This window comes from Ambystoma mexicanum, chromosome 11 (genome assembly GCF_040938575.1).
Source record: "Ambystoma mexicanum isolate Mex_15411 chromosome 11, UKY_AmexF1_1, whole genome shotgun sequence".
In the NCBI taxonomy this organism is placed as follows: Eukaryota; Metazoa; Chordata; class Amphibia; order Caudata; family Ambystomatidae; genus Ambystoma; species Ambystoma mexicanum.
The window spans coordinates 263,220,044-263,246,407 of NC_090934.1; the positions used below are offsets into that span (position 1 = coordinate 263,220,044).

Below are 26,364 nucleotides of genomic sequence, written 5' to 3' on the forward strand. Positions count from 1 at the left end.
CGTCCAGGAACTCCTGAAGAGGTCGCATTTGTAGCCTGCAGAGCCGAATAAGGTAGATGCACTAAGACATTGTGCCGAGCAGCAACATGGTGGTCCGCACTGTGGTGGGCTTCAGTGACAACAGCCGTTGTACCTTCCCAAGAATGGCTGCTACCCTTTGCCCCGAGGGTGATGCCAGGCAGGAGACAGTGTTGAACCTGTCTCCCAGAAACAGTGCGTTCTGTGATGGAATCAAGCAGGACTTTGGATAATTCACTGAGAATCCCAGATCCGTCAGCAGCTGGGTGGTCCTTTCTGTGTGTCCGACAGCCACTTCCCTTGACTTGGCATGGATGAGCCATTGGTCGAATAACGGGTACATGTGTATTTCCTGTAGATGTACATTGGCTGCCAAAGAGAAGGGCCTTTAATTGGTAGTGTCTTCTTTGCCCCGCAAAGCATAGGAACCTCCAATGCTTCTTGTGGATGGAGACGTGGAAGTATGCGTCCTCCAGATCCAGCAACATCAAGTCTCCTTCCTCCAGTTGGCCGAGCACGCGCTGCAATGGGACCATCCTGAATTTTTGGGCTAGAATGGGCCTCCAGCCCCCGGTCTTTTTCTTTACTAAGAAGTATTTGGAGTAGACTCCGGAACCCCAGAGTTATCTTGCAACTAGCTCTCCTTTCGTAGCATGGCCCGTACCTTCTGCAAGAGCTGAGGGATGTGCTGTTCCTGCCGGGCCACTGGAGAATCTGCATACACCTTTGCTGAAACTTCAGGGTATGTCCGTGGGCGAGAGCGTCCAGCACCCATCCGTCAGTGGAGATCTTCTTCCACTCGCCAACGAAACTCATCAGCCAGCCACCCGCTGGGTTGCATAGAAGGGGGGCCACCGTCCTGCCTTGGGAGCAGCGCTGGCCACCTTCACTGAAAGCCTGGAATGGCCTCTGTAGGCCTCCTGGGTCGTGTATGCTACGAGGAACCTCCACCGAAACCCTTTGTCAATCTGCTGGACTTTCCACTAGAGGCATGAAAGTACGGGCGGTGCTGCTGAAAAGTGCCCATGGCACTAGCCACTCCTGCATCTTTCTTGATGGCCTGCAAAGACTCGTCAATGGTCTTCCCGAAGAGGTTGTCCCCGTCGAAGGGCATGTCCAGTACTCTCGTCTGGACCTCCAGGCGGAAGCTAGTGGCCTTCAGCCAGCCTCGACGCCGGAGATGGACACTGTTCCCCAACTGTTGCAAACCTGTATCAGTGATGTTCAGGGCCACCATAATGGCATAGTCCGGTGCCACCTCCCCTTCCAGAAGGAGGGAGATCGCCTCCACCCGTTTGTCATTGGGCAGGATGTCCAGAATCGGGGCAGTTTGTACCTCCTGTATCACCACAGAGTAGATGATCCTTCTCCCCATGGCATCCAACTTCTTTCCCTCGCTGTCCGGAGGGACGGAGGACGAAGACGAGGGGTTAGATGATCTCTTCCCCGCAGAGGCCCATACCGCTGACTCGGGCAACGGTTGCAACCGTAGGTACCTGGATGTGGACTCCGGCTCCCAGTATTTTTTCTCTAGCCTATCACGCTTGGCTGGGGCCGTGGCCGGGTTCATCAGGGCCAGGCCCTCGCCCTCCTCCCAAATGTCGTCCAGGAGGGTTACCGCTATGATCGTCTTCCTCTTTGCCTTGCGCCTCTGCTAGAGGAAACCCTCCTTTTTGGTCTCTTCGGACGTCAGCTGGAAGAGCTCAGACGCTCTGGTGACCATGGCATGAAACAACCCCACCTCATCCGGAGGGGATGCCCTCTGCTGCAGCGAATTGCCCGTTTAGATGATGTCATCTGTTGTTGTTGCCGTGTCCGTCCCAGTATCCTGGTCCCTCGAGGGAGGGAGGTTGATGTTGATGAGGCGGTGCTGGGTAGCTGATCCGGGGTCACCGGGGTCAGGGGCATCCTCTTCTGAATTTCCAGCACCAACATGTGCAGGGTCGAGAGTATGTCCAGCAATACATCTCTTAGAGTTGGTTTGGTAGGCCAACTAGGTCTGCGCCGCCCGCATTTCCAACGTCCCCGTTCCCGCAGTCATCTCAGTCGACGTTTCCGAGGACGACACATCAGTTCCTTGGAGTACGACTTGTCCTGAGGACACCTGCTGCCCCCCTTTTTGCATCCCGAGGGGTCGGATTTGGGCTCAGCTCCTGCATCCTCTTTTCCAGTGTCCTCTCCACGGCCCCGTTGGACGCTCCCTTCTCGGGGGCAGGGACACTCTGGGGACTGCCAGGTCTACCTTGACCGGGTCAGCCTCTTTAGCCTTCGAGAGAGCAGCCGCTACCATCTCGATCGTCGACAACGATTTTTCCTGCCCTGCCTGGGCCTTCTTAGGCAGGTTGGTTGCCTTTTCTTGCACCTTTAGGCTTCTCTGGCTTCTCCTGCAGCTTAGCCGGGTTGGCCGACTTCCTCTTTGTGGAGGAGCTGTATCGATGACTGGAGATGAAGGCAGATGGTGAGGATGATCGCGCCCTGCCCATTATGGGACCTGCTTGCACAGCGACCCCAACACAAACGGACTGTGGTGTTTGGCCTTGTCTTGGGCCCCCACAGATGGGGCTCCCTCGCAGGACTTAGAAGCCCTCTGCTCGGAATGGCCGGTCCTGGGTTAGGCATGCCCCAGATTGGGGCACGGTGTTGAGGCTTTGGCGCTGAGCCACGCCGCTATTCTACTGTGACAATCTTTCATGGTTCTCTTGCTGAACCCAAGGCAGATCTCGCAATGCTTCTCGGTGGTCCAGGTGGCGACAGTAGAGGCACTGAAGGTGTTTGTCCCTTACAAACAGGTTCTGCAGTCCGCAGCTGGAACAGAGCTTGAAAAGGGAGTTTCCCTCTTCTTCTCTTTTTCAGCATGGTCCAGAGTGCGGAGTCGGCCCGATGGCCTTCTGGAACTTTCGACGGAAACTCAACGATCCTGGCCCTTGAGGGGCGCTGAAATTCACTGACAAATGGATCTCTGCTTGTCGCAATTGTGGAGAAAGAGCACACAGGCTCTGTTGGACAAAAATAGGACCTTTCCTCGAAAAAACGTGGAAAACGTAGAATAGCTCACGGAGCAAAACTCGAGGACTCCCAACACATGAACGTGCAGTAAAAGTCTGCAGATGGCTGCCAGAGGATGGGCTTAGGGAGAGGGCAGGGATTGGCTGGGGACAGTATGACCCAGAGTTCAGTGATTGTTTAGAGGAGAAATACAGTTTGTATGTGGTATTGAAACTTATTCTTTTTGTTACTAGGGAATCCCGGCCTGATGGGGAATATTCATGAGCATGTGAATCCATGCTATACCCCAAGCTGGAGAATAATAAGTATACTGGCCTTGAGAATTAGGGTACAAAGGATGGTTTTACTGATAATTACAGCAACACTAGTATTGATTGTCCCTGTGCCTTACAGGTTTGGCTAGTGTTTGGCCACAATGGTCACCTCATTAGGATAATGCACACCCACGCAGCCCAGCCAGTGTAGGTATAGTAGGAGGTGGTTATTGCATCTGATTTTAATAACTAGATGTTGATGAGTCCTCCCTAATCTACAGTCTCACTATTCATATGACCTTACTACCATGTTCTCTGTGCTGCGCATACCCATGTGACCCCGAACACCTGCTCTTCAGCCTACTGTGATGATGCTTCCTCAACAAGTAATATGCCATCTTTCTACCAGGCCAGGCTTATTGGCTAGCTTTCCCTCACTTTTCTTGCCCATCCTACACTACCATTCTTCTCGCATCACTGTAGAACCTCCTCTTTCTGGAATTCCACACAGCAGCCCAAAGCAACTGGCGAGCAACATTTGACGGTGCTGCGAGATACTCATTGCTCCGGAGCTACATGTTGGGGATCACTGGCCTAGGAGTTACTTGATAGGGGCCTGGGTTGGTGCGACATCTGTAATTGCAGATAATGTGGATGCCACTGTTGACCAAAAGGAGTTTACCTGGCGACATGTCCAGAACATATGCAGAAGATCAGCTGGTTTCCCATTGCACTTGGTGCATTCATTGCTTACATCAGAGAATAATGGCGCTATTCTAGCAGGTGTATAGTGTAGCCGGTTCAAAATCTTGAGTTTAATTACGCGAAATCTACCAGTAAGAAATACTTCCTTCGTTAGTAGTGTGAGGACCCTGAGGGCAACCTCACTTCTTTTCCTCCTGGATCCTCCTCTCAGGTGGGCAGGGAAAGGCTATTACTTTTTGGATCCTGACCCTGGGATGATCACCTGCCTATGTGTAGGCCCTCTATATCAGATAGGTACCCACAATAAGTTAACAGGGGGAGGGGCAACAAGAGAACCACACAGCTGCGAAAAACCAGAGGGTGTTTCACAACCTAGTACCCGGGATCCTGTACTCAGGAGGCCAGGGAAAGGCCATCGCTTTTGGATCCCGACCCTGCGGGTGGACAAGGGAGTGGGGGGGAAGCACCTGATGGTGATACATGGTATCCCCCTTTTCCCACAGCCCATTTAACCCCTATCCCTACCTATTTTATGGAAAACTACAGCTTCCATAATTCCTCCCCACTGCACACTGAGAACACTACTGAGCCGAGGAAGATGATGAATGAGCCCAGGAAGATTACCTTTTATGACTTGCAATGGCTGTGTCCCATTATTTAGATCAGGCAGAGTCAGGCACATACTCATAACTACACACACCAGCACTCCCTGTCAGGATTAAAGGCGGCGTGCACAGGCACACTCTAAGCGAGGCTTGGTACGAGAAGGAGCATCTCGACCAGGGCTGATGCGGATTAGGTTATCTATGTTGGAAGGCCAAGGGTCTGTCGGCACTTGCAGAGAACGAGAGAGAGCCAGGTAAGAATTTCATACTTTCCGGAAACCGTAAGCGGTACAAGACTGAAAACCATTGAGACAGTACGCTATACCTTCAAGGCGGCCCGCTCCCCTCCTGGATGAATGACGAAGTCGGGGAGGAGCAGAGGAGGCATTGGTAACGGCCTTGACTTCTACATGAAAGGCGTTAAAGAAACCCAATTAACACGACCGGTAAGTTATCGAAAGGCAACAGTCTTGGGAGGATACCTCAAGGGGTAACGTGCTTGCCTTGAAGCAAGACGACATGAAGCACCACAGGTTCGATCCACGGGTCTGCGCTTAGAAGCCTCTGGGTATAAAGCTCGTTATAAACAACCTATCATATAATATCATAACAAAGGCCCAGTTTTGTTAAAGGCAAATTAAACTGTTGCAAGAGTTGAAGGTTGCACGTGTGCTGGTAAACACGTAATGGAAAAGGCAATTGCTGAACTGTGATGAAAGTATACAACGTAACAGAGTGGTCCTGGAGGCGGAATCGCACATTCGAAAGTCTCTGTAAAGTGTTTGAAGTTGTGATAAAGTGGGAAACCAAGGCAAGAAAGTAACTGCAATCCTGAATGAAAGTTAAATTTTTTAAAACCCGAAGTATATGAACTCTAATATGCCAAGAGGGCAAAGTATGAACTTTAAGCACGCCAAGAGGGCAAAGTTAAGAAAGGATCATTCCAAGGAACTACAAGTACAAGGAAGCGTTGGTGTTGAGAGTTGATGAACATTGTTAAATTGGTTAAAGAGGGGTCGAAGTGGCCATGCAGAAGTCTATGTAAAATCCTTGCAGGTTCTAAAGTCTTCAACAGTGAAAGTAAAAGAAGATAAAAGTTGTATGGTATGAAACAAACCCCACAAAGAGAAAAAAGGGTTTGTTCCCAGCTGAGGGAAACCCATGTGAGAAGTGAAATAACAAACGTGTGAAAGGTGAGACAGACTCAAGCCCGGCAGAGGGAAGCCTGTGTTGAACTGTGGTAAAGTACAAGTTCCAAGACTGAAACCGATTGAGACAGAAGGCTATACCTTCAATGTGCTACAAGGCTGCCCGCTCCCCTCCTGGGTGAATTGAACTGTGTATTTTTGCAAGGCGGATGAGACCTAAAGAACTTGTTAAACTGCCAAAAGCTTGAAGCCAAGCCTGAACTGTTGAATTGTACCAGTAAGCCAAAGTGTGCCAGATTGACAGAATTGTTCCAAACACCTACCCTATTTAAGAAAACTCTGCGACCCTGTGCTTCTGATCGTGGGGAAGTGAGTTATTACCAAAGCCATTCTGAAATCTCTTTTGAGACACTATTTTTTCTTTATCTATATATCCCTTTACACATTTGTCATTTGAGAAGGAGAGCAAGGTTTGTTTTTTTATTATAGGCCTTTGTATTTTGACTAGACTGACTTGGACTTGTTTGTTATTGTTTTAATGGCCGAGACTACTCCCATTCTAGAGTTAGGGCTAGTTAGGAATTCTCCCAACTCTATCAACTACAAAATGAAGGTTGTTGAAACTCGCATCTATTGTGTCTGTGTCTGCTGTTGATACTATGCCTTCCTTACACAGACTAACAAGGCAGTTAACATCCTCTATGGGCCTGGATAGTGAGGTATAGAGTCCTAAAGACCCAACCCACCCCTGTTTATGTAAGAGGTTCTACACCTGGTGGTCAGCACCTAACATTTAGGTAGGGAATATGAGAGAAAAAGAAGTAGTCATTTCAACTAGCAGGAATAATAGCCTAAAATCCCCTTAGGCCAACAAGGACATACCACATTCATTTTGTCCGTCTAGAACATACTGTTAAATATAATACAAATACACACATAGTAATTAAACATCCGAGGGTAGGAAACATTTCAAAACTGCAAAGAATTATAGATACATATTGGAAACCATTTCCTTGGCAATACAGTGTATGCAAAACATTTACACAGTCCTTAAAATATGCTACAGTGTGATAACACATTCACTATGAGAGAAGAGCAGATCATGACTTTAAAAATGCATTACAAATCAGAGGAAGGTCCCAAAAGCCTATATTTTTGTCCCAAGCTCACTGAACCCCCTGTGGATACAGGACAGGAAAATTTTCAAGGGCGGCTAAGTATTACCAGAGTCACTTTAGGAGAGTTCCAGGACAGGTAGACATTTCCATAGGAATCAATGGGGAGAAATTATTGGGCCATCCTCTTTTATGTAGGTAGGTCTCTTCTACGCGACAGGTGCTGATTATGTGACACACATCCTCAGAGACGACCAGTGTACACCACACTGAAGGGATACCAAGGTTGGAGAACAAAACAGAAACTCCAGAGGAAGTTGCAGCAGAGCAGGAGTAACCCGAATGGAATTGCATGGGAAATGTGTTTGAGACACTCCTCCAGAGAGTGAGTATCTTTAATAATTGCCCACCTCAGTACCCAGAGGTAAGTACTGATGTTGGTAGTTTCAGCAAAACTGTCACCAGCAAGTTGAATTAACTCAGTAAGTACAGGGCTTCTCCAGTTGTGGTTTAGAGGATCAGGTGCCGAGGGACTTGCACTCTGAGCCAGTGATGGCCAGCTCAACCCAGAAAAGGAATATAGGCTTCCCACAACATCTTCCTTCAAGCCTGTAGTGAAGAATCCAGCCAGAGAGATTCAGGAAGGCAAGGAAGCCTGTGAAGTTGGCTCCCTGTGGCTTGGTGGACAAAGAAGGGTGGCAGCTCAGCAGAAAATGATTCCAGGACAAAGAACAGCAGGAGACACCTTTGGACGTCCCATATACCAGATCAGGTGGTGCGTTGTTATAAACCCCTTCTAAGTGAAGGCAGCAACCCAGATCCTGATGGTAAATGCTGGGATAGGGCAGTAAACGGTCCAGAAAATGGTTCTAGGCTCGACCCAGCCAATCTAGGGAGGCAGCAGGAGCAATTCAGAAAGCCTGGGCTGGACCTCCAGAAGCAAAATACCTGGCCATAATGTACCCAAACCACTGTACCTAGCCAGTATGGTCAGGTATGGGTGAAATATTGCAAGAATGGCAGGAAATATTCCTTCAGTAGGCTGGTAGGCCCTCTTCTTTCAAGTAACAGAACAAAGCAGCAAGAGAGAGAAGACGGGGCCAGGCATAGCTTTAAGTCTGCTGCAAAAAGGGTCTGGTCAAGCACTAGAGGCGACGGCGGCAAAGTCAACTATACTGGTTGGTCAGTAGGACTGCCGCTCAGCTTAGACTAACCCCACAGGAATTGAGATGGATAGCCGTGTTCAGAACCGCCATTTTCAGTCCACCTCATGGTTGCCCTGAACATGTCAGTGGTCTGAATTTGTCTTAAAATGGGTTGCAGAGAGCATGTTTTTCTTGCCTAGTTTGTCAATAGATGAAAGAATAAAACACAAGGCTGTGTATATTGTACAGCATATTATTCACTATAAAGTCTGCACCCTCTTTCCTGGCAAAAATGTAAATGGAACACAAACTGCAAAACTCTACGATGGGACTCTGAGGCTTTACTGATTGTTTTCAAGTTTCGACTGGTTCGATGGGGAACTAGAACCGTTTCTGGAAAGGCAGTCATTCATTGGAACATCATCCCTCTTGAGCTGCAAGTAGCAACTAATAATTTACTTTTTCATTCAATATTAAAATTCCATCTCTTTCCTAAAAGTAATTAATGGAAAAATCCAAAGGTTATGATTCTTCATGAACTTTGATACGTTGTGTAAATACACATGCTTCTAGATCCAGGATACCTCTTGGTGGTGAACATTTTCACTTTACAAGCATTACTACCCTATCATCAAATTGCTGTGGGAATATTCATTCAGCCTGCGAGTCTATAATGGATAACAGTGCTGGAGAACTATATCTTACAAGTCATTTAGTTTACTTTTTGTGACCGGCCATTTTGTTTAATGTGGAGAAAATAAATCGCAACACACACCTGTTCAATATAGCAGCGCAATGACTCATAATATTTATTGGGCAGAAACTCTGTTCTGAGGAAAAGATTATCCATGCAAAAGTATTCAAAGCACCTCCAGCCAAATCCTATATCACCTACTGTGTCTATGGGTTACATCCAATCCCTCCCAAAAGGTGCTCTATTGATTGGTAGGTCATAATTGGGAGACTGACAAGCAGGCATGATTTCTCAAAGGTTTATTTTGTCTTCGGATTCAAAAAGATCTAATCTTTCCTTAACTCTATGGTACTAAGCCCTAATCAATACAATCAATACATATAAAGGTAACCAGGGGTACTCGTTGGTGTGCCACGATGGCCAAACATAAATCCATACCTTTGTCCAGAAATCCTATTTTAAACTACTTCCTCTCCCTACTGCTCAAAATAAAATCTAAAACAACCAAGACATACTTTTGGTCCTTGCACAAGGGAAAAGGGATGGCTGCTCGCTTCTGAACCCCACCCTTGTCTGTCTTTTTTCCATAGGCCCTTACCTATGTCCCCAGTCCAAAATGTAGAGTTTGTATTGTATCTTGCTGGAGTGTCGTCCCCGGGTTCCAGACGGATCTCTCTGGTTCTCCTTGAATCTTAGGTGTCTCAGTCCTCTGCCCATCGGGAGGCTTTCGTATTTCCCCATCCTGCAGGGGTTGTTTCAGTCTTTTCCTCTCTCCCTCTGGGGTTCTCTTTTGCCCACTTCCCACTCACGGCTCCTTGGTTCTTTCACCCTCACCAAGCTTCTCTTTATCTTGTTTCCCTACTCCTGGGCTTCTTGTTGTTTCTCTCCCCACTCCAGGGCTTCTCTGTTTCTCCTCCCCAATAAGGCCTCTTTGAGTTTCCCTTCCTCTCAGCTTCTTCCAGTTTCTCTCCCCACTCTATGGTGCTGCTTCTTTTTACACCCCACTCCTGGGTGTTCTCACTCTGTCTCTGCTCCGGCGTAAGCTTCCTCTTTCTCCAGACTGGGTTCTTTTTGCACTTTCTAGCCACTCTGAGGCTTTTCTCCTCCCTCCCCCCCCCAACTCTAGGGCTACTTTTTCAGGCCTTGCTGCCCAACTCCCATTCCTCGGAAGCCATCCTGTACCTGTATCTGACGAGCAGTGCTCCCTGTGATGGCTATGTAGGCTAATTGCCTTTCGTCTCACTGTGGAGCTGCTTACGCGACTCCTCAACTAGACCCAGCAGGGGTGGGCATCTCCTCCTTGTTCATGCTTACTCCTTGCAGGTGGTTCCTCCTCCAGGCTTTGCCTCAGTGCGCTGACGTACTCACTCCACTCTCGCTCGGACTGCCACACCTTTCTGCTCTAGTTTCTCACCTGCCGGGGCATGTTACTCTCCACCAGTGTGGAGCTGCAGGTGCGATGTCACATCTGGCATTCTGTCTCTCCACGCATCTCTCTCTCCATGTCTGCTGCAGCGTAATTGGACTACACGGGCTGCATGAATATTCCTTTGTGATTGTTTCCTCGCCTGACGTGACGGCAAGAGGCTAGATTTTTGGTTGTTTTCCCTAAAGAGGATGAAAAGTAGTTTGTGTCAGAAGCCGAGCCAGCCATTGTTAAAGGATTCTAGCACATCTTAGTTACTGCATACTGTGACGTTTCACCTACTCTTGTCGCTTCTCCCCACAGGGGGGCCCCTTTCCATGAGGCTAGGGAGGTGCAGCCGCTACCCAATAGTCCCCAGAGGGGTTGTTTAATGCGGGAGGACCTTATGGGGAGGGACTCCCCCTCTGGGGACAAGGACGATCACCTGGGGTACAGCCCATTGAATGTCATCACTCACAAAGGTCCCTAACCCTCCTCAATGTTCAAAGCCACTACATAGAAGGCAAACCCATGTATTACTGTGACCTAGAACATAACACTAAAGATATTAGGACGAGGAAGAACACAGGAGAATAAAGATCATTGACTGTATTTATACTGGTACGAGGTGGCCACGAGGAGGCAGGAATATCTCACTGAGAGGGAGGACGCTCCGCTCCAGATCCCGGTAGGACGAGCAATATCTTTGCGTACCTGCCATGGGACTAAGCAGTGTCAAAGTGGCCGCGATGAAAGTGTCCACAGCAACTATCTTAACAGTGATGCTTTTTATCTTTTATGTATAACTGATTATGTGTTTATTTTTCCTCATGTATAGTGAATAAAGGGCCTATAACAGACCATTTATATAATAACTATAGCCAATGTTTTATGTGTAATGTTTTGCCTATCTGAGTCCAATAACTGATTTTTTCAAGGGTCAGGGGAGCATAAGTACGAGGTCTCCGCACGTGGCCAGGACAAAGCAAAACAGACAGATATTCTGACAGAACCCTTTAGTGTTAGTTTTGAGGCAGGGAAACCCCTCTTAGAAGTTAGGCATAGTGAGGATCTTTTCTTCTTATATAAAATAAAGTCTATACTTAAAGCCATGCCACCTTTGTGTCAGCTTCCTTCTTCGACTCCCTTACAATACCCCATACAATTGTTTGTGTCTGGTGGGGAAGGATGGTGACTTGGGTCTCTCCCTGGGGTTTTCCTGTCCCCTATTGGGGCGTCCCCTCCAAAAGGATCCCACTTAACCAGTCCCCTAGGAGGTGTAGCAGGCTCACCTTTCTTGATCCAAAGGGGATGGCTGCCCCTTGAGGAGAGGTGATGAACCCCTCTGAATAGTCACACAATCTTGAATAAACTGTAAATATATGCTAATTAATGTAACATAATTATTGAGCTGTACATCAAGGCCTTATGAATTTCAGATGTGATTTGTCACGTCATGTTCCTAACTTGACTTCTAAATTCATAATCAGCTAGTCAAGTGATGAAGGGTATTATTCCTTGTTAGCTGCACAATATATTGCTAGACTTTCTTTCTGCTTTTTGTGACCGGTTCCCAGTTCTAGGCAGGGCAATGGGAAATGTATGCAGCTTATTCAAAAATGTAGACTGTTACATGGATGAAATGGGAATGAAGACACTGCCAGAATAAAAGGCCCAGTTAAATTACATTTCATTACACAATATTGCATCTCATGATACTATGCTAAAGATTAGAGAGAGCCAGTTTTAACTTTTTTTGTATTTATTCTTTGTCAGGTTCTGGTTCAAGCTATCAAGGAAGCAAAGGAGCAGCATCCAGACATGTCAGTGACCAAAGTAGTTGTCCACCAGGAGACAGAGCTTGCAGAAGAGTAGCAGTGCAAGGTAATCCAAGGGAGAAGATCTTGTAAAGGCAAACAATTCAGTGCCTTTATTAGCTATTTAAATTGATCCTTGAATATTCTGCCTTAGAAATAAAAAATGTTTAATTGTGGAATCGTTGTCTTGTATTGTAATACTTAAGGCATTGTGAAGTCACTACTATGAAACCTTCAGAAGAGAAGACATTGTTCTAGCCATCATCAGACATCTTGGTAATATGCTGCAAATGGCTCAATCAAACCCCTTAGTTTACTCGCACTTCCATTGTGTTGCAAGCAGTTGAGGGCATGCTATTAAAGAGCAAGACAAAAATAGGTAATTGTAATGCAATGACCTACAATCATTTGTGGTCTAGGTAACCTGGGGTTAAGATGAGTACAACTTTTGGATATGGTGAATGCAGACTACCTTGATGAAACTGGGCCAGTGCCTGTTCCCTGATGGGGGCAGGAGGGTAGAAGGGGACATAGTGAAGGAGTTTTTATTGTATACGATTCCCCTCTAGTGAAATGGTGTGCATTTAGAGCAAGTTACACTGTTGGGTATTCTGTTTAGAAGCACTGTTTCATCAACTTTGAAGGGCTTAAGGGACTCTCAGGATCAGACATAATCTAAATGGGTACATCCAGGGTCTGGAACCTGCAGCTCTAGAGGTGTTGTGGAATACAATTCCCTTTGGTGAGGGTGGATAGCTCAGGGGCAGCGCATCTGTCTTGGAAGCAAGACAGCGCAGAGTAACACAGGGTTGAATCCCGATCCCACACTTAGAAACCAATCTCTGGTCTTGAGCGCGTTATAAAAGAACACTTTTAAATAATATATATATATTTTCTTTTATTGTGATTTGGTTTGAAGTAAAGCTTACACAAACATAAGACCTTAAACAGTTAAATTTAAAAAAACAATTGCACCAATTAATAGCAAGAGCAAACGTTGATTAATTGAATGAATAGTTAGTTCCTTTCCAGTAATACTTCAATTTCACTTAAACAACATAAAGCAATAACCAACAAAACATTCTCTCCCCACGTGAGCCTAGATTTTTAGAAAAGTCCATATCGGGGCATATACCAACATTTTCAAATATTCTTTGCCTATTAAATGAAAAGAACGGGCCATCCATGATACAGTGACATAACGTCTCCAGCAGGTTCCCAGTCCTGCAGATGCAGCAAGTCACAACGTTCGTCTGTGAGTCAATTAAGTTACAATGCCTCATCCTTTCCCTGGTGTGCAATTGATTTAATCTGAATCGCGTGTATAAACTCTGTAGCTTATTGCATGGAAAGCGGACCAGGTAAGGAAGAAGATTGTCTCTCTTAAGAGGAAATTTGGTGTATTCTAAGTAAGAATAGGAGTGCAGTGATTCAAATGACAATGACCAGTTATACCAGAACAATTGCAGTTTGGTGTGACCTGGTTGATGAATGAAATCCTCGTCAGATTAACCTATACAGACTTTTAAGTCATAATTTGATACAAATCAGTGCATGAAGAATTATCTGGGGGAATCAATATTTTAGAAACATTCATTAACTGTCTCCATAGGTATCGTGATTTAATGAAACCATTCCTAATGTTATTGGGCACCGATGGAGCCAGCCCCAGAACCTTTTTCTATAATGCAACCTGAATAACATTTAGGAATTCGCTTGGATCCACCAATGACAGGTCCAAGCCATATAGTATAACTGGCTCGAACTTTCCCACATAATATTTCAAAGCTGGTAGAATGGAGAATTTACACAGCTTAGAAAAAATGTTTCATATGGGAAAAATGAGACAGAAGTTTGGTTCTTAATGAATCTCTCCACATAATCGTGGGGACTGCGTTGGTTAAGTTTTATTTTAAGTATCTTACTTCTGGTACTCCTTCAATGAACTACCCCATTATTTTTTAGATTTAGATGAGTTTGCAAATCTGACCACCTTTGATTTGGACCCATTGATCTTCAAATTGTTTTTAGCTGCCTATTGATAAAACAAGTTCAGCTTCTGTTGTAGCCCCACAGTGGTCCTATCAACGAAAATTAGGTCATCTGCAAAAGCGAGCCATTATAATCGTAGGTGACCCAACCTAACCGTAATCATGTTGTTTACCTTCCAGAGAAGCTCAATATCACTCATATATAGGTTGAAGAGTGTGGGCGCCAGGATACAGCTCTGTCTTAGTCTCATAGATACAGGAATTTCTCTGGTCATAGATCCCTCCCTGGTTAATCGAATTTGAATGAATTAAATGATCAGTTGAACTACTTTTAAGGGGACTCTAAAGTTACACGTCATAGTCCCCAGGACAGCTCGCACCACGCGATCAAAGGCGCACAACATGTCCAGTGAGGCAATGTACAGAGGACCTGCCCCTCCCGCCTTGTTGCTTGCCACAGGTGTGCCAGTATGGTAGAATTCAAGGCGGTGCCCATATTCTCTCTGAAGTCAACCAGGCAATTTGACAATGTCCAACTGTCGCATAACCTGCTTGAGACCCTCAAAAGAAGTATTGCGAAATCCTTACCGATCGAGTCAATGAGTGCGATGGGTCGATAATTGGATGGATTGTCTTTAGCCCCTTTTAGTAAATTGGTATGATTATAGATTGAGACCAGGAGGGAGGGATAACGGTGGGCCTTGAAAATACGTTGGAAACAAGGTTTAAGTAATCTAGCTCACAAAGAAGAGTCCTGTTTCAACACAAAGGGGGAGGTCCGTCTGGGCCACGGACCCTAGGTGGATTACATTTTTCAATGGCTCAAATCAAATACTCCTCTGTCCAGGAACAAAGCCCTCTTTCTACGGGGCCTATGCATGGGATCACATATTTTTGTTTAATAAACTGCACTCAATCCCACTCTGTAATTGAGCAGTCCAAATGCATTGTAACCCCTCCAACCTCTGGTTCAAATAAGCCCAAAACTGCAGAGAGTTATTTTTCACAAGATGTTTCACTATGGACCGGTTGTCAAGGAGATGCAGATCATATTTAATAGATTTCAGATAATTAATTGTTATGGTGTTGCTAAATCAATCTTTTATCCAAAGAATAGTCTTCAACAATTATAATTATGATTCCTCACCATTCACTATGCTGGACAAGACTGATGCGAGTTGTAGTCTAAAACTTCAAGGTAGCCAAAGGTTGCAGACCCCTGGTGTACATTACGACATATGCCTGAAAAGTTGCTGATTTGTACCTGTATTTCTTGATGTGGACCCACAAGACAGTTTGCAAGATGATCATTTTGTATAGAATATTGAATATCATAACCACTGTTTTTCACTGCCAAGTGCAGAGCAATTTACATGCTTTGCATTGTATTTTTTTTGTACACACATTTTTGAGGATGCATTCCCCCACTCCAAAAAAATACTATACTATTTGAAAAAAGCATACAAAAGAGCTACCTACAAAAACGTAGTCTACAAACATTAGAAATAATAACGTTAAGGGCCCAACATAATTTAAATATTATCGATACATTTATAAAAAAGAATTATATTAAATTCAAATATCATGGCAACCTTGACCCACCCCGTTTTTGATTTGTAATATTTAGGTTGCAAAAATATTTTTAGAGAAGCTGGTAACGTTCAGTAGCCCTGTTTTTGTGTAGTAATATTTAGTATGAGCTGTACAATATTTTACAGTGATGCTATTTGTTTTATTATTAGTTTGTGATGCTTACAAATGTGAAATTGTTTTTAATAGATATGCTTTTAAAGTGTTACATTTGTGCTGCTTTTTTATAGTACTTACATTATGCATTATTGAGTAGATGTTAGCATAAATTAAATGTAAGCATTTTTGAGATTCTGTTCTCAAGACAACAAGTGAGCTGCCTAAAGTCCCAGGGTTCCCTTCCCCAAGGTTTCAACTTCGCCACTTATACTTGCTTCAGTCTTTTCCAAAAGTCTTAACAAAACTCTGGGTCAACCTGACCCTCTTTCTGGCTTACCTCACCAATTGATTTGCAGTGGTTTCATTGGGCTGGTTCACAGTGTCCTTGTCTTTCACCATTCAGGGCTCTCTGGTCTAGGCACAGTTGTTAGACCGCACGGTCCACCCATCACAGGTCATGCCATCAGGATCCCTGGGTTTCTCAGCCAACACAGGTTCCTTGGCACTTGCTCCTGTGCACCAAGTCACCTTCACTTAGTTCCTTTTATTGGCCTCTTGGGTTTTATGTGTATTTTTGCACTCCTCTGACTTCTTGCTAGCCCCGTGGCTCTTCCACCACACGTCACACACCTCTTGCCAATCTGTGGCCTTGCCGCACTGCATTCACTCGTAAAAGTTCACTGTTTGGCTCCATTCAGCCTTTAATGTACTTGAGTTCAGGTTTTGAGTTAAATCAGTTTACAACATGCATTCAATATTGTTTCTCTTTCTGCGGCCCCACCACAGCTGCCTCCTCACAAGGGTCTCCTGCTGGTCTTCCCCACACAGGTCTCCCTGTTGCTCGACCCCCACCTGTTTGGATGGTCTCCCTTTATACACTTCCAGCCCCTTGACAGGCTGTAGTTGTGAATGTTTTATTAGTCCTGCCTGACCATAATTAAAGGGACATGCCTGACCCTCAAAGCTCTCTGCAGGCATCTTCCTCATCCCAGTACTGAAGTGGTGAAAGGGTTAGTACTCTTAGTTGCCTCTTCTTCGTCCCACTACTATCAAGTGCCACATGTGGGAAAATGAGGAGAGCAGGCTTATAACAGCCCATAAACGTTGGGGGAGGGTTAGGTTGGTTGTCAATAGGGAAAAGGGGATACCATGTCTCACCTATCTTACCCTTAATCCTTTTCCTCCTCTTTCTGGTGTGTCTGGACTGGTGATATCTCTTGTCATTTTCTTGGTCAATGGGCCATGGATAAGAGTATCCCATAACTGCCTCCGGGATAAGGGGGTTCTTACTGCAAGGAAACTGTGGAATACTGCGTCTCGCTTGAGAGCATCTTATTCTCAATCCTCATGGACCATCTACCCAGGTGATCCGCCCTCGCTTACCCACACCCAGGGTCAGGATCCAAGAGCAATGGCCTTTCCCTGGCCATCTGAGAAGAGGACCCAAGGGGAGTAGATGTGAGGATGCCCTGCAGTTTCTCAAAGTATATATTTATTTGTTAAGTTACATGTTACTACATATTTTAATTGTATGTACTTGTTTTTGAATTATGTTTTATTATTATATGTACTATGTTCTTAGTTTGGGTTATTAACCGAAACTATTACATTAGAGTACAGATAGGTATAAATGGCATGTAAGTAGGAACACAAAGCTTGTAGGTGTGGGTATTAACCTACCCATTGACTACTAATGGCCATGATAATCCATATGGCCATTCCCACCCAGTTCCTGCCCTCACCCCTGCCCAAAACACCTCCTCATGTAAACTCTTTGAGCTTCAAACGTTGCACTGGAAGTGCCTGTCAGTGCTTTTTTCAAAGCAGTCTTCTGAGAGTTCATGGCTTAATTGAGGTTGTTAACGTGTTACTGGTGTAATTAAAATGTCAACCAGGTCTGCCTTTAGCCACTCGATTCATGGGCACTGTGTGTCTTCACTGAGGTCCTGTTAAAAACAAGCGTTGGCAAAACCAACCGCTTGTTGCTTGTCTATTAGTATTAGGCATTTGCCAGACACTGTTATTAGATGTCTAAATGTTCACAACATTTGGCACCTGCTACAAGTGCCTTTCCCATACCTACACCAAAGGCCAAACTGTTGGCATTACCAATTCGTTATGTTTAAAATGTCTTTATATATTTGGAAATGTAAAATGCATTTGTATTTTTTTATGTAAATTATATTATATATGTAATGTTTATGTATAGTGTGTTATTTAAAATGTATGTTTCAGTGAATTTTCTTTTTTAAATATGGTGGGTGTAGATGGTTTATAGGTTATAAACACTTGTGTATGTGCGAGATAAAAATAAAATATCATATCATATAGCTAAAGTTATGTTGGTGGCTTATCAGAAGCAAGTGCCTTGAGATGTGATCAACAGAGCGGCCTCTTGGTCTATCCCCTCTGCCTTCTGCAGTCATTTCTGCATGAATGCTAGCTCTCCATCAGATGCAGCTTTCTGCGAGGCAGTGTTGATAAATCTATTCTCTTGAGGTAGTTCAGGTTCCTCCTTCTGTAGCAGGGTTTGCATGCTGTGCAATGGCCCTTATTGTGTGGAGGAAAGGGGGCGGGACATGGGAATAGGAAACAGTTACTCAACATAGCGACCACCATACTCCTAGTCCATACGACCCTCCCTCCAGGCCCCATAAATGAGTTGGGTAAGGCTGTCAGTTAACACAGGTAAAAAGGAGACTGATGGGTGGGTCTTGCAAGGTGGTGTAATACTGCACCCATGTTCAAATTTAAAGGGGAAGCAATGTTAGGGTGCAGTGGCCCTGGCCATATCCACTATGGGGTGACAATGATACAGTATAGAATAAAGGGGACTTTGGGCTAGCAGTACAGTCGTCTCTAAGGTGAGTAACTTTTTCTTCTCACACTTCTGGGATTGGTGCTGCCTATGCCGTTGCTACCTTTGAAACCTATCCTCCCCTCTTCCAGTGAAGAGATGCTTTATCTCTTCCATCTAAATGATGATGGATGGAATAGATTTCTTTTCAGACGTGGCTCAAAACTGTATATCATCAGCATTGCAAAAGTGCCCCTAGGTAGCCTCCCAGCAGCGTGGCACAATGCAAATAAATAACGCCTTATTGTCTCAATTTCTGCTTTAGTTTCCCTTCAAAGCCTGTGATCGTAACAGATAGCGACCTGGAGAATTGTAATTACAGGCAAGGTCATCATTTCTTTCAATAATTGTATCACTCATAGAATTTGAAACCATGGTGATTGGCTACTCTATTGGTTTTACAGCTCCTGGTGTATTTGAATCCACGCTGCTTGCAAAGTCCCAATCATTGACATTTTAGTTTTTATGCAAAATGTATTTAAACTTCACATCTGTGAAGGTGTGGGCAGGTTTACATACAATCAGCCTAAATCTGGAGAACAATGAGCTATAGAAAAGGATTTACATTTGAGAGGTACCTGCCACCATCTGAGATCAGGAGGAAGAGGACAAACAACCTACATCTTTGTTTTGCTGGAAACACTGTTACTGTGCATTTACACACCAAACATTTTCCTCAGCATGCAAAAAAAAAAATCAAGTGAAGATTATTTTCCTGGGGATCGTACCAGATCCATGTAAACAAATAACTGTAGGACTAAAGATGTCATAAGCAGACGTGTTTAGAGGAAGCATTTACCCTTCTTCCAAATGCAGGACCACTTTATTTTATTCTATTTACTTTTTGAAAAAGAAAATATATAAAACCTCACAATTAAATTAAACTTGATATCTAAATGATTTATAATGGGCTCAAGGCTCAACAATACTGTAGGCACAGAACAATGTGGAGTAGCTGGGTATTGGTGCCCTCTGACACTAACTCGGTACTAACTGTGCCTAATAATCCACGTTGTGCTACCTAAACCCCAATGGCCAAAGTTATTACTTGGGTATTTCCTTTATTTCAAAACCAGATTTAAGCATTTGTTTGTCTTTTGCATAGCCAGTATTCAAATACAATAGGTAGTATTTTTATGGTGAGAACGTTGCACTATTTGTAAAGCTTTTACAAACATTACATGGAATACACAGCTTTTCTAGACCAACTATTATGTGCTTTTAAAATATGCGACTGGTAAAGCTACTGTATATGTGGATTTGTAAGCCATTGCACTGACTACAAGTAACCTCTCCTGCTTTGCTTCATTCCTTCTAGGATACTGCTTTTCATTGTGGAGAAATAGTCTGAAAAATCAGCAACATCTAGGAATCTCCTGCTCCTTTGCTCTTGGACCTCAGAGTAGAAATCTTTAAAAGAAAATGCTCACAAGAACATCATGTTTTTTGTGCGTGGAGACTTGATTGAACATCTATTCAGATTACTCTCCATATGATGGATAATTTAATTAAAGAACTTTCTTCATTGTGATACCGAATATGCCATGCAATGGGTCTCTCAGTCGTGAATAAGGTGGATGAGAGACTTAGTATTTTTCATCTTGTCAGCAATATCCAGCAAGACGTTTTTGAATCACACAGTCCCTTGAAGAGTTGGAATGCAGGAAAATGGACCACTATGCAAGGTTTAAAATGTCACAGTGCAAAGGGTGCGTTTATTAAAATTCACTCCATTCATGTATATAATGTCAGCAATGTAGAGACTTACTTGCAGCATATTTCATTCTTGTCCTCCTGCACCTCCAATTGAAGAGCGTGCTGTGTCTACTTCGATTTCTGTTATCAGCTGTGGAGCCCAAGACTTCTAAATTATTTCACTCATACAAACCGCAAACCGTCCAAATTAAAAGACCTGAGCGACTGAGTAGGCTTTTCAGCAAAGAAGACTCTACGGTCTACTGCTCCTTTCGCCCCTTTCCCTAGACCAAAATTGAAGCAATTCTACTGCAGGACATTTGCGGCATTCACACATCTTTCAAGATTCATTGTGATTGGACTGGAGCAATAGCTGATAGATTTGGGATTACAGCACATGTTCCAGTCTCTTTATACTGTGATGTTTTGGTTGTTTTTTTTAGAACTTTGTAATGAGATTAAGACTCGGAATCCTTCCTTTTCCTTCATTCCTTGATATATTTTCAAAACAACTCTGTCATTGTTGTCTGCAAATTTGGTGACAAGGGTGACAATTTGGCCAATACAAAAATGCAAGTGTTTTTGGAACCACTTTTCTGAATGTTCCATTCAAAAATTCTCCTATTGGGTTTTTGCACTTGCTAGTTGAAGCATTTCTGTTCCTTTTTAAAGATCGATTTTACATCTATGTACTGTGTTTTGGAAGTATTTGCACTTGTTTTATTGCATTTTAGTGCCACAGTAAAAAAATTACATTTTCTATCCATCGTATCATGTCACAAAGTCTTGCAGATTTGGTAAAATAATGTATTTTTGATGCTGTCTAGAGCAAATCGTGTTCAGTGACCACAGTGCACAGAGGTTCCTCGGTCCATGTCCAAAATATGGTACATACTACTCTGTTATAGCTGAACCTACCAGCATATGGTCAGAACTGTTTGAAGGTGGTGGCTTGTCCATGTGAAAGTCAAGAGCGAGGTATGCTTGTGATCGTGTTCCAAGAGCACACCTTCAAAGCATTACAGTTTTGAAATTCTATCATGTGGAACAAGACTTCCCATTACAGTTTAGTGTTTTTTAACTTATTTTGTAAGGATAAAGATTTGTACATGCTGTAAAAAGGCCTCATCGTCTGCAGGGGTGGGTTTTGGTTTTTAGGTTACAACATCAAAACAACAGTAGGCAATAGTGGTGTTTGTGTTCTTGGGATCAAAAAAGTGGATTGCAGTCTCGGATAAAACTATCCCCATCTCTTTTTAATGCAAACTAGAAAGTGTCACCATTGCAGTGATAATTGGCAAGCACATACATTAGAGTAAGAATCTGGCTTGCTTCTCTATGCATTCCAATGTCTTGCCATTGCAACCATTTCAAAACCTTCCTTAATATGGTACGAGGTGTTTATTTTTTGTATCATGATGTCTATTGCCTTTCTAAGACTTATTTAGGTTAAATCTTGTTTAGTGTTTGTGCCAGAAGAAAGATAATCGTTTAACTGCTTACCTTTGGCTGACTGTTTTGATTTGACATTTGGATGGAAGAGCAAAGGAACTGGCTCATTACATAATTCAAAATCATAACTTGCCAAGTGGAGTAAGGACATTGGTTAGAAGGATTTCCTAGAAACTAGGTTTAGGTTTCGTGAAAACATATCCACACCTTGATTTCCCTGCTATTCAATATATTTCCTGGGCCAGTGTGGGTGAGCAGGTACATGGTAGCATAACACACAATCAGGGCTGGCCACACATTGTAGTTTTGAAAATGCACTTTATATCTAAGCTTCACTAAAATGGTATGTGGTGCTTAAAAGCTAAGTAACTTTCTTATAAAGTCTTTTCGGTTGGTCCCTTCACCAGAAATGAATGACATTTCATACAAGTAATTTAGGGTCGAATTTAGAGTTTCTAGTTCAGGTTTCTTGAAGTGACTATATTTCTGTGTAAAGCCCTGGGAAAAATGCCAAAAAGGCAATGCTTTTCGTTATGGTGAAAAGGAGCTTTCAATCTGAAAGGTAGAGCCGGCACAAGTAACAGTTGTGCTAAGGTGGAATCCAATATATCCCTTTATCTGCCTGCTGTCATGGATGTGTTATCCCTTTGAAGCTGTGTAAATTATACCAATGCTTTTCCTGAATTGGATACCCATGGCTGGGTCCTGAATGCTTCCCACTGCTGGGATATCTTTTGTCCCTTTGATTTCTTTTTAAATTTGCATTGTCCATAAAGGCTCTACTGGATATGGAAACGGCCTTAAGAATCAATCAAGAATGTTAAGCTTCTTCTAAAGCGGTGTGTGTGTCAGTGTGTGTGTCAGTGTGTATGTCAGTTTCCAGAATTGTAAGATAGTAATGTTGACCACATGCATGCTCTTGGGCAATAGCTTGTTTTGGACATCCTCGCAACTGCATTTAATTTACCTTTCTTTGAATGGGCATCCTTTTTCAGCCTACTTTCATTAGATGGTTTCCAAAAGTCTTTCTGATGTGTATGTGGCTATTCCCAGTTAACCAATACAAATCACAGGACCCCACGCCCTAAAACATTCCACTTTATATCTTAAGCGGGGCAAAAACAGATTGTGGCTCATCACTACTTTTGGTCTTTCTAGATCTATTGTCTGTTATCCATTAGTAGACTTTGGAAAAGGATCCCTTAAAGAGATGTGTCCACAGTTTTCGAAGATCCCTCATGACAGATGCCTTTAATTCGGGCTCCCCAGGACCCATGACTAATAGTTGCATGGAGGTTTTTCTTCGCATCATTGCGGTAGTGAGACCAGACCGGTTCTACTGCACTTAGGCATTTCTGCCAGTTGGCAAAAAAGTGTGGCGGGGGCTGTAGATAAAACCGTTTTCTCTCTTGTACATGACAAAACATTTACACATCTATGATGCACTTTTATTCGTTTTCTTTCCTGTGGTATTCACCTTAATTGGAGATTGAGCAGCTCAGATGCATGATCATATCAATGGGATGCTCAAAGCACTGAACTTTGTGAAGTCAAGAAAATAAAGTGTTAGTTCTGAACTTGGGGTCGCTGTTAGCCAGGGTACATTACTTGCATAGTCTGGGGAATGACAGTAAAGCCTGAGTATTCCAATCGTCCACAAACATGAAATTCAGTTTCTATGGTTCCACCCTTAAAGGCACAAAACCTGCACTGTAGCAGTTGCATCTTCTACAGTTTCAAAAATGGAATGAAATCTGGAAGAAAGGAGGCATGTAGGACTAGAGCCATATACTGTGCAAACCTTTCTGTTCTGGAATGTTTGCTCAGAAGATGTTATAGACGCATCTGCATACAGCTTGTCCAGCACCCCTCCAGATTATCTTCTCGTGGAACTTTTACCGATGAAGATATTGCTTGTAAACAGTGATTAACAAGATCCTTAAAATGTTTATCTTGGCCAACAGAATTGACTTATCTCATTTCTACAATCTAAATGTCAAAGAAGGGTTTAGTGTGTGGACATTTATTTCTCAAGGTTTTTATGAACAGCTGTCATCACTGGACTGGCATTGGATCCATCTTGTGGCACTAGGACACCCTGCCTGCTTTTGTAGAGTCTTTCCTTCCAGAATATGAAAAAGTGACTCTTGGCCTTACACATAACATGGATTCATTTTGTTTGTACAGCAAATGGGTAACATGGATAGCTAATAAGCCCATCTGTTCAGTAGTAGTTACCTTGAGCTTGTCGGGGCACGTCAGCATTCCCAAAGTTCCAAAACTGCAACACAATTTTATAATTGTGTAATGTGAAAAGCGCAGGCTCCTGAAGCACTTCAAAACAAGATTAGAACGTGCTGTACCAGCACTCCATGCTTACCAATCATGTGAACTAAGGCCTTACAGCGGTTTGTTATTATTTGTACTTTTGTACTTTTCCTTTTATACATCCTGTTGAGGGCTCTACCTGAGAACATGTTTCATTCAGCACCAATATTTTAGCACAAAATAGTGATGTAGTTTACAGAAAAATGTATGTTGTCTGTCGAGAGTGTACAGACCACCACTATATTCTGAAATGCAATTTCTACAATGCATCATCATTTCCACTCACAACAGGCTTTCTCATATCCATGGTTTGTATGACAGTGGTGGGTCTGAGAAGGTTGTAAGGAGTTTGCAAAGATGGAGTAGCAGTGTATTAAAGAGTTGTAGGTGAATGTCACATTAAATCAAGCTTAGTGGAAGTATTAACTGCAAGAACTCTTTATCTAACTTCCCTTAAGATCCTGTTAATGTCTTTGATCATTTCCCACTCCATTAGTTAAATCTGGGAAAAGTCTCACTTTTTTACAAGAACACATTTTTCTGTTTTTGGTGACGAGTAGAAATGTTTGCCTACGTCAAACAAACATATTCACAGAAGTTCAGTCTTCTATGTCGATAGACTTTGCTAGAGATATTTCTTGAAATTATGTCACATCCAAAGTGTTATGCCAAATAATATGGACACTTTGAGCTGAATCTTACGTATGCGCCGCCCTGTTATGAAGGTGAAAGGCAGATCAAGGTTAATGTAGAAAGAATAATTGGGAGGGATTCACAGTTATAGAGGGGACTGCATGTTCTTCAAAATCCTCCTGTTTAAGTGTCATTCACAACTGCATGTAATTGAGTCTTGCTGGGATATCGAAGGCAAGATGACTATTCTCCAAACACAGAATCACGCACTGATTGTTCCCAGGCACCATTTCCAAAGGTAGAGAGTTGGCTAGCTTGAAGACACTTGTGTCATTGTTGATTGTATTGTATACACTTTTATGGAATTATTTATATGAATGTGTTTGTACAAATTTGAAAAATGCCTCTTTGGTGCCAGAAGAAAAGTAGAACTCTGCCATCTGTACTAATCTGGGACACCCTGTCATGCTTAACAAAATGTTGTTAAGGGTGTATTATTTTACCAGCATTGCTTGAAGAAGCAGATACACTATGTAGGTATGAATAATGATGGGATTTCAATTGGGTGTATACTGTACGCCCAGCTGCAAGTGTGTCTCCTTCATTTATCATGGTCTCTGATGAATAAAGTCACAACTAGGAAATCTTGTTTTGGGTTGAAGCAGGCCTATGTCTCTTAAATCCTTTACTTGTCAGTTTTCTACACATTCAGTACTATGTGAGAAGACTGCCTCCCAGCGGTAAAAGGATTAAACACTTCTTTCTCAGATCAGATCCGACTTTTCAATAAATCATCTAAGTAGGTTTAGCTCCTATGCCGGCATAAATTACTTTTCAGGTGTACAAGATGGCTTCTACCCAAATAATGTATTTCTACTGTAACTTTATGATCAAGGGACTTGTGTGGTTTTACATATCCGTGGTTTTCTGAATTTTAGACAAAATGATTTTAAAGTTTCAGTCTGATTACTACTTGTTTGTATAAATTAAATCTCAAAATGTATTTTATTTTAAAAATTATGAAGGAGCACTGTAAATTATTTTTAAGAACAAGTTGTGAATTTTATAGAATAGTTGTTTACATTTTTCTTTACAAAATTTGCTAAATAGGAAGTTGTGCAGCAAATAATTGGGTTATTTTTTGAGCCAGGTTGAGTCGCAGGAATGTCAGTTCGTTCTTGGACTTTTTTAGTTAATTTAAAAAGAAAATGTTGCCTTAGAGTTCAGTTAGAATCATGAGTGTTCAACACTTCGGCTTCTTGTATTACATTTTACAATGAATTTCCAATTAAACATTTGAAAACAAATGCGTGCTTAATTTGTGTGGTCATTTGGAGCACTTTTGTGGGGAGTATTGCAGTTTTTAAAATAAGACTATGCACTCTACTAATTACAAATCAGAATGCTTTGAATGGGACAGAGACTGCTGACAGTCCTGCTGTCCTCATCTCTGAGCCATGTGATGTAATAATGCACCTCCAGCCAATTAGAATTTCATTACTGCTTAATTCACTTCATGGTATTCTTTATGCCACCAGCCCACACTACCAGCAAACTACTATTGCCCAGCTAATACAGTGTGTAAAGACTGTTAATTTTAAACAGGATGTGGGTGTGGGTGTGGGAGTGGGGCTTTGTTGTTTCTGACGAGTATGCTATAAAAGCATTGATGAGCATTCTTCACGGCATTCTCATGAAATAATTGACTTTGACCTTGTCAAAGGTCTTCGGCCCAGTTCTCTGCATCCATTGGTCAGTTTTGTCATGATTATACCTCATACATTTTCATTAATGATGTATTGATGGA

The 26,364-nt window shown here is 43.1% G+C and overlaps 1 protein-coding gene across 11 annotated transcripts in view; it reads left to right on the forward strand.

The window, feature by feature from the left end:
* Window positions 1–25,864, forward strand: part of EPB41 (erythrocyte membrane protein band 4.1) — a 2,030,480-nt gene extending 2,004,616 nt beyond the window's left edge. For all 11 annotated transcript variants that reach the window (XM_069622988.1, XM_069622989.1, XM_069622987.1 and 8 more), the window contains 2 exons: window positions 11,872–11,979; window positions 19,768–25,864. In XM_069622988.1, coding sequence (XP_069479089.1) covers window positions 11,872–11,970 — 99 coding nt within the window. In that variant the 3' untranslated portion in view covers window positions 11,971–11,979; window positions 19,768–25,864. The remainder of the gene's footprint in view (window positions 1–11,871; window positions 11,980–19,767) is intronic.
* The last annotated feature ends 500 nt before the right edge of the window (window positions 25,865–26,364 follow it).